At 44.1% G+C, this 16,351-nt stretch overlaps 2 protein-coding genes across 2 annotated transcripts; one reads left to right on the top strand and one right to left on the bottom strand.

Annotated features, from left to right (window-relative positions):
* Positions 1–1,879: 1,879 nt before the first annotated feature.
* On the bottom strand, positions 1,880–4,663 carry LOC136538314 (E3 SUMO-protein ligase SIZ1-like). The gene is made up of 6 exons (XM_066530299.1): positions 4,249–4,663; positions 3,789–3,997; positions 3,509–3,642; positions 2,762–2,849; positions 2,118–2,193; positions 1,880–1,955 (listed from the first exon to the last, which is right to left on the bottom strand). The coding sequence occupies exons 2-5, from the start codon at positions 3,810–3,812 to the stop codon at positions 2,131–2,133; spliced, it is 309 nt and encodes a 102-aa protein (XP_066386396.1). The 5' UTR covers positions 3,813–3,997; positions 4,249–4,663; the 3' UTR covers positions 1,880–1,955; positions 2,118–2,130.
* A 6,435-nt stretch (positions 4,664–11,098) lies between these two features.
* On the top strand, positions 11,099–14,999 carry LOC136538315 (pentatricopeptide repeat-containing protein At1g08070, chloroplastic-like). The gene is made up of 2 exons (XM_066530300.1): positions 11,099–14,233; positions 14,736–14,999. Exon 1 carries the CDS (start codon positions 11,116–11,118, stop codon positions 13,912–13,914), a length of 2,799 nt encoding a protein of 932 aa, XP_066386397.1. The 5' UTR covers positions 11,099–11,115; the 3' UTR covers positions 13,915–14,233; positions 14,736–14,999.
* Positions 15,000–16,351: the final 1,352 nt, after the last annotated feature.

Consider the following 16,351-nt stretch of genomic DNA (forward strand, 5'->3'; position numbering starts at 1 on the left):
ATAGCCTATACATGCTGATATAACTAATAAAATAACCATCAGCGTGTAAATACTAAATATGCAGTGTCAACACAAAATATTGCTGTCTAGATGATATTTAACATGAAACAAGCTAAAAGTTGGCAATACATTCTTTATACACCATTTACAGAAAAGGAAATCATGTGATCCTATAGTCATTTCAACTACATGATATGTAGAAAGCCAAAGGAACAAAACATGAGGAACAGTCCTCCTCCTAACAATTCGAACTCCAAAGCAAAAGGTTCGGGCATCAACTCTTGATAAGCTAATTTTATTGATCCCTTCTCTACTGCATGTGGTTACCTGCAAAAACATACAAGAATGACAAATTTAACCCATGAACATAACTTGAAAAAAGAATTTCAGAGTAATACAACATTACGATCAAATTATCATATCAACTACAAAACTAAAACTAGGTCTCCATATGCTAGAAATGTGCACCCAATTGCTTTCTATCTCTGAATGTACAGATAGAAGAGTATAACTTGAATCTTACCTCATACCATGTTTCATATCAGCACTAGAAATCTCTTGGTGGCTCCTGACAATGGCTATTGCATCATGGACTTGCCTCAAATCAACTACAGGGCTATGTGCTAATGTGTTATTCAATTTTTTGGGGGAAATGGTCTATTAATATAATGCCATTCTGTATGCTCATGGTTTATTTCATATTATTTTTTATGTTATTTTGCTTTTTTCCAATGGCATTCTTTAGCCTTACAATCCTACTACTCCTATGATGTAGATTGTAGGCTAGCATCATTGAATATAAACTTGTGTATTCAGCCAATTTAAGGCAAGACGCTTTCTGCCAAAAAAGAGAAAATAGTATCCATGGATCCTCACATACACCACATCGCAAGAATGACATGATACATGCCACAATCCAGCTCGATGTAGAAGTAAACCATGCGCTTCACTAGCTAACTATAAACATTGAGTTAAAAAGCCAGCCAATGGGAAACAAAAAACCAGTACCATATTTGTAAATGGTTTGGCCAAAATGTGTGCATCTGAACCAGGTGATGGCCAGCAAGCACCTTCACAAACAAAGTATGAACATGTGCTCCAGTATCTTAGCCAGTAGTTTAATATAGCATTCCCCTTTCAAGTTTTCAGGCCCACATAACACTATTTCCAAGTTTCCAAGACTATGCCATGAATCAAGAACATGCAACATTTTATAAAAAGGCAGGGGCGGGGGGGGGGGGGTAAAAGGCCATTTTTCAACCCCCATAACTCCTGGCTTCAGGAAAGCAGAAGAAAATCAAGTAGATCCTGTATCATGCCAAAACATATGCTCTTAAGAATCTCAAGAGGACTGTCCCACATGTACAAAAAAAATGTCAAATTGCTAATGTGCTCAGATCTTGTTAAGAGTGTCATATAGTGATAAAGAATGCTACTAACTTCAGTCATATATAGGTTGACATTACAGACAAAAAAACAAGGAACAATCAAGCTTGGTTTCCCTGTCTGAGCATCAAGTACAAACGACTGGAGGGAGTATAAACCATAAGAGTAACCTCAAGTGAATGGAGGGAGTATAAGCCACAAGAGTGAAGACCTCAAAACAAGTTTAACGCAGACATACTTAATGTTACTAACCCCTTCATATACTTCACACAAAAATGGATGAAAAACAAGCCTGTACTGTGTTCTAATGGAGTTCAGTTAAAGGTACAACTGACCCAAAAGAACATGCCCAAAAGATAATGGAAACGCTTGTTAGACCCCCCCACCCAAAAAAAACACCACCACCACCACCAAATGAAATAAAGAGGTAGTACCAAATGTCCGTCCAACCAGCATCCAGATCCTACCAGCGGGACAAAGTAAGAATAAACTCACCATTGGTCCATCATCCCGTCCATTTATCCCTAGTAACTAAGAACCGGGACTGGTCATTACTCGTACAGGAATACCTGAACAAACAGAACTAAATATCACACTGGCAATCACTTAATTTCGCAAAAATATCAATGTAAATTAAACCTATATGGCTCAGTATACAACATATAAGCCAAGATTTGAGCCCAAATGCATTTTAATAAATCCAAGTTATACAATAAAATTTTATGCATTACCATTCACTTGCAATTATGCATATTGAGGCCATTGCATCCTGAACTGGACTTTGTCATTTATAAGAATGCACCAAACCTGTCCACAAACCAACAACACAATCGGTAGTTAATAGGACTGTGCAATAGAACCAGTCGCTTTTTCTTTGTTGGATAGGACATGAGAAATCTTAATACATCAAATCAAGACCTTTTTGACAGAAGCTCTCAATGTGCAATACTCAAGTCTCTATTGCACACACAATTTGCAAATGATTTACGTAGATAACTCATAAGTCGGGTAGACATGAGAAATCAAAGATATTTGATGTTAGAGAAAGGTCATAATCATACATAGCTATTTTCCATCAGCGTACTATGCATGAACACTATGTTAAGGAGGTTGATTCAATGACAAAGTTCAGACACTCCGAGTGACCTAATCTCACATACACCAATGTTTTCTTCCTCAGTGCTTTAAGGTTTATTTATGGCATAGCATAATCACCAATGTACTATGTGTGAACACTATGTTAAAGAAAGAACATAATCATCCACAGCTAAAAGATTTATTTATGGCATAGCAGCATCATGTCATTAATAAAGTGTGCAAGATTTTAATCAGGATTGAGGCAAATGAAACTTAGGTTGTGGAGGAGAGAGCAAACCTGGAGATCATATTCTGGTCTCTGGACTGTTTCTCTATCTGCTCGGGAAAGTTGGAAGGTCTTCTCCACAATTTGAGGTACACTTGCTCTAGAGATATGAAGGTTTTACAAGGAAACATTTATGCATCAGCAACACAGTAACATAAATGCAGATAGTATACAAACTAAAATAGCAGAATAGTTTAACCACATATATCATACGTTGGATGCTGTGTCAGACTGATAATGCATCTTTTAAGAATAGACCAATGAACATTGTACGGCACTACATGCAAATGAGTACTAGTGTTATACATTCATATCAATGAGCAAAAGCTTGTATTACCAATCGACAAGACTGCGAGGATTATCATGTCAAATCTAACAGAGGAATTTAATTACTAACCAAAGATCCTGAACTGAAGTATATATGACTGTTGTTGAAGATATTAGTGTTTGTTGATTGGGTAACAAGGATATATTTATGTATAGCACAGCATCAATGGCATAATATAGATATCCATATGGCTAAAATAATAATTCCTGACAACAATGGAGCGTCAATTTCCCCTCAAACCTAAAATTGACATTAACTATGACACGTGTAATGTACTTGTATTGACAATCCCCCCCCCAAAAAAAGAAACAATTAAAGAAATGCACATTAGGTAAGTGAATGATTATTGTTGTACGATAAACTATTGCCACTCTTGAAAAAGAAAAAAAAAGTGAAACAAAGAAAGCCAAACAGATTGTAGCAGAACATACGGGTCTGCCCGGCTAAGTCGGCACAATTCACAATAAAAATGAGGTGGAATATCAGGGCCAGCACCCTCTGTGGGCTTATCTGGAATGAGTACGCAGGTAATATGCTGCCAAACCTGGCATTTGCCATCTTCGCACTGCAGGAAACAAGATGCAAGAAAAAAGATTAACAAGGCGCATGACATCAAAACAAATAGGTTGCCATTAAGATAAATTGTTTCACGTCCTATGTGCTTTTCAAATGAAAACAAAATACATGCACATATATAAAAGGGTAAGATACCTTGATCATATTGTCATTTAGCATTGTGCTATTGCAAAGGCAGCGGACCTTAGCCTCTACATGGTAGAAGTCAGAAGATTCCTCTTTGGGCCTGAAATGATTGAAATCTGATCGATTGTGGCTCCTGGAGGGAATTTTTTTTGGAGAACCAGCGGACCTTAGCAGTCAGAAGATTACTTCAAAAGCATTTATTTGGAGGTTGACAAGAACTGCAATGTTGGAGTAAATCAGCAGTTCAGCACCATGGCTATAATGAGGAAGGCGCTCCTAAAAGCATAAAAGAACTACAATACTGACACAAATCAAATTAACACGAACAGAAGATAAGTTGTGCATCTAAATCACATAGCATCTAAACTCAGATGCTTTTAAAAAAAATATTTTGCTGAACAAGCATCATGGGCTCCTGGCATATGACCAAATACAAAATAATTTACAAAAGTAATGAGCAATATAGCACCTTGCCAGGCACTGTATTATCAGAGGAGTCGAGCTTCACCAGTACTCGCCAGCCCAATGTGTAACACGTCGTCTTCCTCCAGCGTTTCCTACAACGAGCCGAACATCAGCCATGGCGGACGGTCAAACAATGATTCAGAGGGGGTATTCACATGCCAGGGAAGAACATAAGCAAATTGTTGAAGACAAGGACAAGCAACAGCTTAATTACCTTGTCAATCAACCAGACCGGTGTGACTCTCAGGGGTCCAAGCAGGCAGGCGGCGTTCTCTAGATCTTGGGTCATGAGGCACTGCTGGTTGGGGACAGGGGAAGGGGAAGGAGGCTGGCGTTGCTCCCTCCTTCTGCACCTCGATCTAGGGTCACGAGGTGCTGCTGCTTGGGTACAGAGAAAGGGGGCTGGCATGGAAGGGAAGGCTCGGCAAGGAAGTGGAGGATGATGAAGGATTTGGTTGCATGTCGCACAGCTGCGGATCTAGGCGGCCGTGTAGGGTTGGCGAGCGATGCTAATCACGCAGCGGCAGAGTGGGGCGGCGGCGGTGGCGGCGGCAGCGAAGTTGGAAGGCGGCGGTGGAGGGGGATTTGGGCGGGCGTGCAGGGATTTCATGGGCACAAGACTGCGATGGAGGTGGTGGCAGCAGACTGAAGCAACGAAGAGTTAGGGTTAGGACTAGAGAGGGTAGGGAGTGGTATTTGGGCCAAAAAAATTACCGCGAACGGGCCTTTTTCCTTTTCATTTTCCCGCGAATGAGTTTTCTCTCGTTTTGAGCTAGCGCGCCAGAGGCACGGACCTATACCAACCGAAGGTTGGTCGTCTTTGCTTATCTATCGCGACTCATGGTTCGACTCTACAGGCAAATATCTATACCGACCGATAGTCCATTGCAAAAAGCATATTTATCGACATTTGATCTGTTGGCTAGCTATACCGACCAACAGTTCAATGTTATTAGTATATTTATAATGACACACGTGTGACGCTATATTAGTGTTGTGGTGTAGTGCTCCCCCGTGCACGACGGCACCCACTCTTCGTTACGGCTAGCACCGGCGCTCGCCTTCTTTGGGCTCGCCTTCTTTGGGTTCATAGCTCCCCTCTTAGGCACCATCTCTTAGATCTAAACTAGGGCTGGCGGCGGAAGCATGCGTGGATATGAATCTGGAAGTGCGAGGGCTGAGGAGAAAGATGAAATGGCAAAGTGGCAAAGGTGGGAGCGTGGGGTGCGGTGGCATAGTTATAAAGCACTCCCCCACCTTTTCGCATTCAAGGGTTTTTGGGAAACCTCTCCCATGATTTGTGCCTCTTCGAATTCTCCACAACAGCAAGGTGGGTTGTTACCTAGGCTTTTGCGCAACCACGGCTCATATCGCCCATTTATCTCCGCAATATGTTATGGCTCACCGAATATTTGCCGACTTCTCCACCAACCATTGCGGACTAGTAATTACTACTGTACAGCCATTACTCTGGTATTTTCTCCAAGATTTCCTCTTATGGCTCGGTGACTGCATCAGCATTACGTCTCGGTTCCTCACTACATTGGGGATTTTCTTCTGTTGACTGCTGTTTCTGACCCTAGCACCACGTGACCACATCACCTACTGTCAAGCTCGGGGACTAAGTGGGCATACTTCACCTTGCAGTGAATGTGTTTTTTCTCATTTCAGGGCTACGCCCGAGGACTACCAGCCTGCTCGGCTAATCTTCTACTATTCTTCTACTTTGGACCCTGGCATCACATGACTACATCATCTACTGTCAGGCTCGGGGACTAAGTAGGCACACTTCACCTTGCGGTGAATGTGTTTGCTTTATTCTGGAAGACTTCGCACCTCTTGAAGCTAAAGAAGACTATCTCCCTTTCTCATGGTTAGACTCTAAGTGGGCACACTTGGTCCACTACAAAGAAATTTTTGATTCTAAACTTGAGCTCTTTACACCCTTATGGCAAGCCATACTTGGGTTACACTGCTCAGCGATGGTTCACGCTGCTCGACGATGGTTCACGCTGCTCGGCGACGGTTTGCACTGCTCGGCGATAGTTCACGTTGCTCGACAACTGCTCACAACTGCTCGGCAACTCATCACGATGGTCGAATTATGAGTTTGACTACTCAGCTTTGTTCGTACCTGCTCGGACAAGCTCAAGACAGTGTTGCACAATGGGTAAAAGGCACTTGGGGACTAGCTATGGGGGGTACGACCCTAGATACCCAAGGCAGACCACATGGGCTGTGCCCCTAGGGGCGGCCCAGCCCACCAGATGAAGCCTTGCAGGGCATGACACTGCTTGGTGCCTCCCGCAAGACACTGGAAAGATATCCTGAAGATACTACGAGATCTGTTAGGAGACGTATGATCCCATAATTCATGTAATCTGTTATTACTTTCTGATTATCTCTCAGATCTAACCGACTTATAACCCTACCCCTTGGACTATATAAGGTGGGCAGAGACCCCCTCCAAACTCACGCAATATCATATGATAGCCAATACAATCTAATAGACCACAAGAGTAGGGTATTACGTCATACTAATGGCCTGAACCTATCTAACTTGTGTGTCTCTATTGCCTTCTTGTTCTCAATTACACGCATCTCTGTCGATCAATCTACTTTCATGGGATACCCCTCGGAGGACTGCCGACGATATTCTATCGACAATGAGTCTTGCTAGGGGGATGCGACCTAGGCATTCCCTACAAGAGGTACCTATGGTGGGTACATGTGAGATGGGGAGATCCTAGGGTGGAGTGTCTTTATGGGATGAAGCCCTGGGATGGAGGTGCCGTTGAGGCACGAGGCATTGGTTGGACTCACGAGAAGATGTCTTGTTCGGTCACCCTAAGGACTTATACATTCTGGGAACTAGTTCATAGGAATCCTTGCACCCCACTTGCTTTCCATCAGGGGAAAGATGGATGACTAACTAGCTAGGGCAGTGCCACTGCTACTAGGTTGTTAGCGGATAGTGTAGGGAGGTACGGGCATGGGACCCACACCCTCCTAAGACAACATAGTGACCTCTGGGAGCCTGGTACTATGTCTCATAGTCTCAGCGTGCTGGTGGACTCCGAGGTGCCCCAGGGCTGAGTGGTAGGGTGGCATCATCCTAGTTGGAAGGTAGCCTAGAATCGGCCTAGACGGGGGCCACTGGTGATGATGGTGTATCTTGTGGGTAGTGTAAACCTCTATAGAGTGTATAGTTGATCGATCGATACATAGGCCATCCTTTTGGCTATGGACCTTTCATGTGTTACCGCTTCATTTGACTAGTGAGAGGTGTCCTTTGTTCTTCTCCCCCCTGAGTTTGGTGTTGGTTTCTGGCTTTGGCCATTGAGGCAAGGTACGAGCGAGTGTCGTCCTTGCCGCCTAGAGAGTGAGAGTGTGGTGAGGTGTGTGTGATGGGATGGGTGAATGTGTGGATGAGATGGGTTAAAACTTGATGAACTATTATAAAATATGGATGAACTTGCATAGGAAACCTACAGCCATATATAGGCCTTTTGCTCTACCCTTGCATTCCACTTACTACAAAGCATACGCAAAGCATAGGGTGGGAGCCAGTGGCTAGTACAAATCATACTAAAAGATATTTGGCAGGTTTTGGATGTCATCTACGACGACGACAATGAAGATTAGAAGGATTAGATGGTCTCGTGCCTACGCTCAAGTTTGGTTGAGGAGATGAAGATGAAGTCTATGCCCACTATTGTTCTACGCCTACTCTAATGATTGCTCATGAAGGAGGTGCCTTCACCTGTCGATGCTCCATGTTGACTCTGACGATAGTCCATGAAGGAGGAGCCTTCACCCACCGGTGTGTCACGTCTACTCTGATGAAGTCCTGTGTGCGTTTCCGCTAGTATAACGATGTATTTAGGTGTGTAACCAAGTGTTGTAATACCTTATAAACCTGTACTTCCGCTATGTATGAATTGTGCTATCAACTATTATTTGATAATGTGATGGCTCGATCTCCGGGACTATCACATTATAATTCATATATGTGGATTTTCCCTTCATGGAAAATCAGAATCATTTCAGCAAACCAACGGGAAGATGATGACACTATGATTTTTACCCCGAGGTTCATTTGGTTGCCACCAAGCTAGTCCCCATTGTGTCGACTGCTCACTTGGTGGTTCGGTGGCTAATTGGCATCACCCGCCAAGCCCACACGTTGGCCATCGCAAGAACCTACCCAAAAGTGAGGGTAGCTTAATGACATGCTCAACTAGAGTTGCTCTTTGCGGCTCCCGTGAGGCGAGCACAACACCCTTCACAATCACTTCTTTGGAGCACCGCACAATCTTCCTTGCATGATCCAACAAAGACCACCACCAAGCCATCTAGGAAGTGGCAACCTCCAAGAGTAACAAACACCACCAGCTTACAACATGAACATCTATTACCACTCGATACACTCTCACAATGCAATCGCACTAGAATCGCACTCACACTCAATTGGATGATCACTATCAAACGTATGTGAGTTAGAGGGCTCCCAAGCACACCTACACAAGCCACCAAGCCTTAAGGATGCTCAGCAACCAGCCCAAGGCCAAGCTCCACCTCTATTTATAGCCCCCCAAGCCAAATAGAGCCGTTGGAGCCAAGTAGCACATTTCTACGCGGTCACCGGATATCAATGTGCGGGCACCGGATATAGGGTGGTGGTGCCCAACGGTCAAATAGCAATAGCTATTTCAAACTAGTCGTTGGGACCCTGGCACCGGACATAGGGGGTGGTGCACCGCCCTAGGGGTGGTGGTGCCCCCAACTAGTTTCCCCCCTCTCTAGAAAAAAAGGGGCGGTGTCACACCGCCATGGTCACTGGACAGTCCGATGACCCTAACTTGCTCCAAATTGAGATCCACCATTTCAGACTTGTAGAGCATTTTATTAGCTTTCCAAAAAGTCTTAGATCATCAAAATTGGAGTTCGAAGTTAGGAGTTATGCCCAAAATATGAAAGGGCTCATACGTTGCCGCCCCCTATGTCGCCACCGTTTCACCATAGCGAAATGACTCGAAACGTGTGGCTCACGTATCACTTGACATTTCGCCAAGGCAAAATGGTGGCCTAACATTTACACGAGGGCATGTTACCTTTTCACTGAAGTGAAGAGGCTAGCCCCATTTCCCGTAGGGATCGTGGTCTTTTCGCCAAGGCAAAAAGATGACACTGAATCAAGCGGAGACTATCGTTGTTTTGCCAAGGCGAGAGGTTGGTCGTGCATTTTGGGTCCGGGGAATCCAGGCGCATGGTACGCTCCTTTCTCCCGGATGAAGAGGTGCGGGTGATGCTGGTAGGTATGGTAGTCGTCCGGGCCATTTCACCTAGTCAAATGTGTGGCGCTTGTCTGTGTATCTGACCTTGCAGGTTTTTGCTTGGAGGAGAGCTTGCCAAGGGATAGGGTGTCGACAACCTTGGTCCGCTGGGGATCGCTCGATCGACAAAAGGGTGACACGGCGCGGGACCAGAGGGTCGACGCTACCTAAGGCGGGCGATACCTCCGAAAAGACGAACAAGCCCTGGGCGGACGAGAATATTCCTCGATTATGTAGCACGTAGAAGGGTAGTTCCGTCCATAAAAAGCCTACGGACGTGTATAAATAGCCCCTGGGGAAGAAATTGTAAGAGGAGAAAAACCGTTTCACTATGAATGCATCTGCCGTGTTTTCCACACTTTGTATTCGCTTCGGTGTCCGGTCTGCTTGATCTGCTCGCACGGCAACCTGGTGTTCGAAGGCTAAGGTCTAGAACAACACCCAACTACTTTTAAAACATCCTGATATAACAGTTGCAACATACAAAATAAAGACAGATGAAACACTTGCGAAAATGCCTGAAAACATTTAAAAATCATTGCAAACATATGCAGCATCGAGATGAAACACTTGCAAACATACGTATGAAATACCTAAAAACATAGGCTTGCAGTAAGTATGTATATGCAACATCCACATCTAATTTTACAACATCCAGATAAAACACCAACATATGTTTGGAACGTATGAAATATTTGAAACATACACTTACATGTATAGCCATTACAACTATGCAACATCCTGATTTACTTTTGCAACATCAATATACAACACTTACAACATACCTTTAAAATATCTGAAACACTCAAAATATACTCCTGCAACATATACTGGTCAGAGGACGGCCTAGCGTACCCCAGACGTAGGCGTAGGCGTAGGTCTCCCCTTCATGCCAACGTGCGATGGGATGCAAGCGCATACCTTTGCTATCTCCTCTTCCACGATGGGCGAGGTGGATGGAGGCACGGACCGTGGAGTAGCCGGCGATGGAGGTGTCGAGCAGCCAGGAATGGGACGCAGGTGCAGTGCCGCCGTAGATGGAGGCACGGACCGTGGATTAGCCGGCGATGGAGGTGTCGAGCAGCCAGGAATGGGACGCAGGTGCAGTGCCGCCGTACAGAAGAAGGCCTTGGCGCGGGCGGGTGCGCTGTCTGCAGCGAGCAGCCATGCGCAACAGAAGACGAGCGATTTTTTCTAGAGATACGGTGGCAGAGTCGAGCGGAGCGCAGGACGCCCCTATCCTATCGTTACCTGATCAAGAATTTCACCTCTGATGACTCGTCGTGGGTCCACTTTCTCTTCCAGTTCAAACCAAGTGGAAAAGATGATCGCGAAGAGATTCCGCCACTCTGCGGGCTCATTTAAGCAAAACTTAGTTTCAGCCCATGAAGCCCAGCTAGTATCCTCCACAGTCCACACACTCACTTGTACGGTGGGATTTTTCTATTAAAAAAAAACTTGTACAGTAAGATACGATACCCGAAAAGGAAAAAGTGACTGAGCTCAGGCTCAGCCGAACTGACGCCATTAAAACCATGGCCACCATGCCGCCGCCGCTGCCGCCGTCCCCGTCCCCGCCCCCGCCCCCGCGCACCGCCTTCTCGCCTCGCTGCACCGCCCTTCAGAACCCATCGACCTACATGTACCACTGCCAGCTTCTCAACGGCGCGCCCCAGGGGTATGCGTCGCCGCGCCACGCGCGCGCGCGGCCCCCTCGGGAGCGGGTGCGGGACCTCGCCGCTTCCTACGCGCGTGAGATCGGCGCCTGCGTCCGCGAGCGGCGCTGGGGCGCAGCGTGCGAGGCGTTTGCGTCCATGCGCACTGCGGGAGCCGCGCCAGACAGGTTCCTCCTCCCGCAGGTGCTCCGCGCTTGCGCCAGCCTTGGTGCGCCCCGCCTTGCGTCCGCCGCGCACGCGCTCGCCGCCAAGGGCGGGGCCGCGCTAGCGGGGGACCCCGTCGTCGGGAACGCGATCGTCGCCATGTATGCGGCGCTGGGGGACGTGGCCTCCGCGCGCGCCGCGTTCGCGTCGCTGCCCGACCGCGACGTCGTGGCGTGGACCGCGCTCATCAGCGCGCACGCCGATGCTGGGGAGCTGGAAGAGGCCTTCGACCTGTTTGAAGAGATGCAAGAGAGCGGTGTTCGCCCGGACATGATTTCGTGGAACACGCTGGTGTCTGGATTTGCAAGAAGTGGTGACCTCGTTGCTGCTCTGCATCTGTTTGACGAGATGCGGCAAAGAGGTGTCGACCCGGGAGTCAATTCTTGGAACTGCATCATCTCGGGTTGTGTGCAGAATGCACTGTATGACGAGGCTTTGGAGGTTTTTCAGGAGATGTGTGAGAGTGAGAGGCCTGATGCGGTGACTGTGGCTAGTATTCTCCCTGCTTGTGCTGGTTTGCAGGCACTAGGCATTGGGAAGCAGCTGCATTCTTATGTTTTGCGGTGTGGAATCAAGATCAATGTTTATGTTGGAGCATCTTTGATTAGTTTGTACTCTGAGTGCGGAGAATTTGATGATGCGAGAGTTGTCTTTTCCACCATTGAGGAGAAGAATGTCAATGTGTGGAATGAGTTAGTTCAATCATATATCAGAGAGGGGAGGATGAACAAAGCTTGGGAGGCTTTTGACTTGATGCAGGAGGATGGATTGGAGCCTGACATTGTCACCTATAACAGTTTCATTGCTGCATATGCTAAAGTGGGTCAGAATGAACAAGCATATGAACTGTTTTCACGCATGGCTGATGTCGGCTTAAAGCCTAATGTGGTCTCAATAAATGCATTAATTTGTGGTTTGCATCGACATGGCCTTTACACAGATGCACTTGAAGCTTTCAGATACATGCAGCGTTCCAGTGATGGAAAAGCAAAGGTTTGGACATTTCTTGATAATTGTGGCCCAATTCAACCAACTGGCACAACCATTACTGGTGTCCTCTCGTTATTGGCAGACCTCAAATTAGATCGTCTTGGGAAGGAAGTACACTGCTATGCTTTAAAGAATGGTTTGACATCAAACATCTATATTTCAAGCAAACTAGTCGACCTTTATGGTAAGACTGGTGACATGACGTCTGCTGCTAATGTCTTCCAGAGAATTGGGAACAAGAATGTTGTCACATGGAACAGTCTGATGGCAGCCTACAAGCATAATTGGAAGCCAGAAGTAACACTGAAGCTGATCGGTGAAATGCTCCAGTCCAATTTGCATCCCAATTTGGTTACAGTACACATAGCTCTTATGTCGTGTGGTATGACAATGGCATTGGGATATGGTAGAGAACTGCACAGCTACATCACAAAATGCTGGCCTGGTGGTTACCCAACTACTCTTGCAAGTGCTTTGATAAATATGTATGGCAAATGTGGTAATATTGAGGATGCCAGGTTGGTTTTCAAGTCCACGGTTCCAAAGGACATAGCAGTATGGAATGCAATGATGAGTTGCTACTTGCTTCATAGGATGCCTAGGGATATTATAGATCTGTTCAATTATTTGGAACAGTCTGGTATTCAACCAGATCACATTACTTTCATTTTACTTCTTTCAGCTTGTAAGCAAGAAGGTCTGTTCGAGGAAGCTCAGAGCTATTTCTACAATATGGAAGATGTATATGGCATAAAACCATCTTTAAAACACTATACTTGCATGGTTGACATCATGGGATCAGCCGGGCTACTTGCGGAGTCACTGACACTTATCCAGAAGATGCCGCTGAAACCAGATGCATGCCTATGGTCTACTGTGCTTAAAGCTTGTAAGCTGCACTCAAATCTAGAGATTGGGGAAAAGGCAGCAAAAGCTCTTTTCGAGCTTGAACCAAATAATCCTTCAAACTACATGGTGCTTTCGAATATATATGCAGACACAGGCTTGTTGGATGCCACCGAGGCTGTGAGGGATGCCATGACAGAGCAAGGATTACATGTTGAGAGACAATGCAGCTGGTTATACAATGGTACAACTGTGCACTCTTTCGAGGCTGGAAATTTGTTGCATCCTGCAATTGATGCAATTTTGAGTACATGGAAACATTTAACTATCAGGATGGAGCAATCTGGGTACTCCACTGAAGATATTGGCCCCTATTACAATGTAGAAGTTGATCCACTGTCATGCCACCACACAGAGAAGATTGCGGTGTGTTATGGGCTTATCTCCACATATGATCACCAACCAATACGCATCTCAAAGAATTTTAGAATGTGCATGGAGTGCCATTCATCCATCAAGTTCATCTCAAGGGATAAGAACCGGGAAATAATCGTTTCAGATGGTTGCACCTATCACCATTTTAAGGATGGTACATGCAGCTGCAGAGATGCATGGTAAAAGAAGGGAACTGACTAAAATTGTGGATCATGTATGCCATGAAAATTGTGTTTAGGTACACCAATATCGGCCTGGTGACATTTGCACACTTGCACTATCAGTTATGGCTGGTATCAGCAATCAATGTCACCATCTTGAAGCATTCAACACTTCCGTGTATATCCAGTTTGCTCTCCTGGGAGCCAGGGCAACAGATATGACCAGCTTCATGTGAGAATCTGGAGCTTTTTACTGTAAATACTGATTTTTGCAGTATATTTCCACAAATTTGCAAGAGACGAAGGCTCAAGTAACAATCTAACAATCAAGACTGGACAAGGTATACATCTTTCCCATGTTATTTAATGTTCTATAAGTTTCATTGTTGCATGTTTTGAGTATATTGATTTGCTAAGAAAACACTGATTTCAAATAAAATAGAGTATGCATCCTTCATATTAGAGACAGCGAAGACAAAAAAAACTACTGATAAGTCTACGGATAGAAATTCCAATGAAGAATTCTTTTTTTTTTTTGGTGGAGAAATATTATGACCTCCCCTCAGTATTTTCTTATTTTTTGTACTCTATAATTATTCTATAAACTAGGATAACAGGCAATAAGTACTGTTCTACTATGTTTCTTCCTGTCACCATTCTAGAGGATTTGAGATACGATTTATGTTCACCTTATATAGATAATACACCTCTTTCAGTTCCTACAGATTTATGTGAAGCAACTCATGGGACACATTTTTAATTAACTTTGCACCGACTTCAGTCTTGCCAAAAAAAAATTTCCAATTCATGCTTCTAAGAAAAGTTATTGATTTTATAATGCAGGTTCCTCAAGAGATCCAATCAGAGGCCAAGTATTAAAATTATTTCATATCTTAGCTATCAAGTTTTCGAGAAAAAAATATCTTAGCTATCAAGTAATTATTTTTACTAATATTTTGGGGGCAAATCAAGCTCAATGCCTCATTGATTAGAGTTATGCACCTGTAGTCAATTATCAACACACATATATATTTGAAGGTTCCAGTCACCCTGTTGTAATACAAATGTATAAATAGGTTGTTCTAACAAGCTTCTAAATTCTATGACCTTGCATGCATATTTTAATTTGAATTTCAGTAAAATTTGGATTATGATCACCCGCTTTTGGTACAAGATTCCTATTAAAGAGATTATCTGATAGATATTACAATATGCAACCACAGACTGGTTGCACTATTTCTGAAAATAATGGTTACGACCATTTGTTCAGTTCTTCCTTAATTGATTTCTGCAATTTGTTTGAACATAGTGCCATTGAAACATTCTTTGCTCATTTATTGGCATTCATATGTGAATGCATTTTTTCCTTTTTGCAGTTTCAGCTTCTTTTTTTGTACCACATTTTCTTGGTGCTCTTCACTCCAATTATGATAAGTGTGGCTCAACCTTTTTAGCGAATTAGTCTTTATTAATACCATTTTCAGTTGGTTATGCACCAAACTGTAGATGTTGCATGACCATTCTCCATGATTGGCCTAGGTAACATTGTTACACCTGGTTGGTAATAAAGGTTCCTTCAAATGCATCTGCTAGGGAAATAATCTTTTACTTCGAATTGGTTATTGAATATGAGCTCGAAGCATACTATCGTCCCTCAAGCTTCCTTACCTACAAGAAATTTCAGAGTACACCATTGTAATTACACAACGGATCAGTAATTCAGGGTCACCCTGCTACAAACAAAAAACAGCAGCACAGAGCACACCCAGTACTAAGTGATTTACCCTTTTCTTTTGATTTCCTAATTGCACTTCACACTGATGGTGCCTTGACAAAAATTCTGATCTCTTTGCTGCTGCTACTGCCTTTTTGGTTATCATCTCCCTGACTTTACCTACCTGTCTCTGTTGATGCATCTGTACGTGATTCTACGAACCAACCTGCACAAGTGGCCTCCATTCAATACACCATAAAAAAGGATTAGGCCCATCAGCTCTATTTTTTTTCCAGTTGTCCTTGCTAGTGAGCAAGCAAGTACACTTGCAAGCTTTGAACTCCAGGAGTTTCCTAAATGAACTCCCAATTTAGATTTTTTTTTTTGGCAAAAAGATAAAAAAGATATTTCCAACAGTTTGGTAAAGCTACTCCTTAAAAGTAAGAACTTGGTAAATCGCCTCTCCAACTCGTAAGTTTCCTCAGTTAGGAACTCTATATCCGCTCCATGTTCGGTGTTTTGCTCGGAGTAAATTGGACACATGAGTAAATTAAGAACATAAAAGGTATCAGATGAAAAAGTGGTAAGAAAAAAGAAACTATGTAAGAAGCTTTGGTTGGTTGCAAAATCATTGGAAAGCTAGTATAGGAAACTTTTGAAAAGAGAAATAAATTGAGGTTGCTATTTATTTTGTTAACTCAGTTAAACTTATTGGTTTAACAAGTTAATTATAGGAAACACCTAG

The sequence above is a fragment of the Miscanthus floridulus genome, chromosome 2 (genome assembly GCF_019320115.1).
Source record: "Miscanthus floridulus cultivar M001 chromosome 2, ASM1932011v1, whole genome shotgun sequence".
Taxonomy (NCBI): domain Eukaryota; kingdom Viridiplantae; phylum Streptophyta; class Magnoliopsida; order Poales; family Poaceae; genus Miscanthus; species Miscanthus floridulus.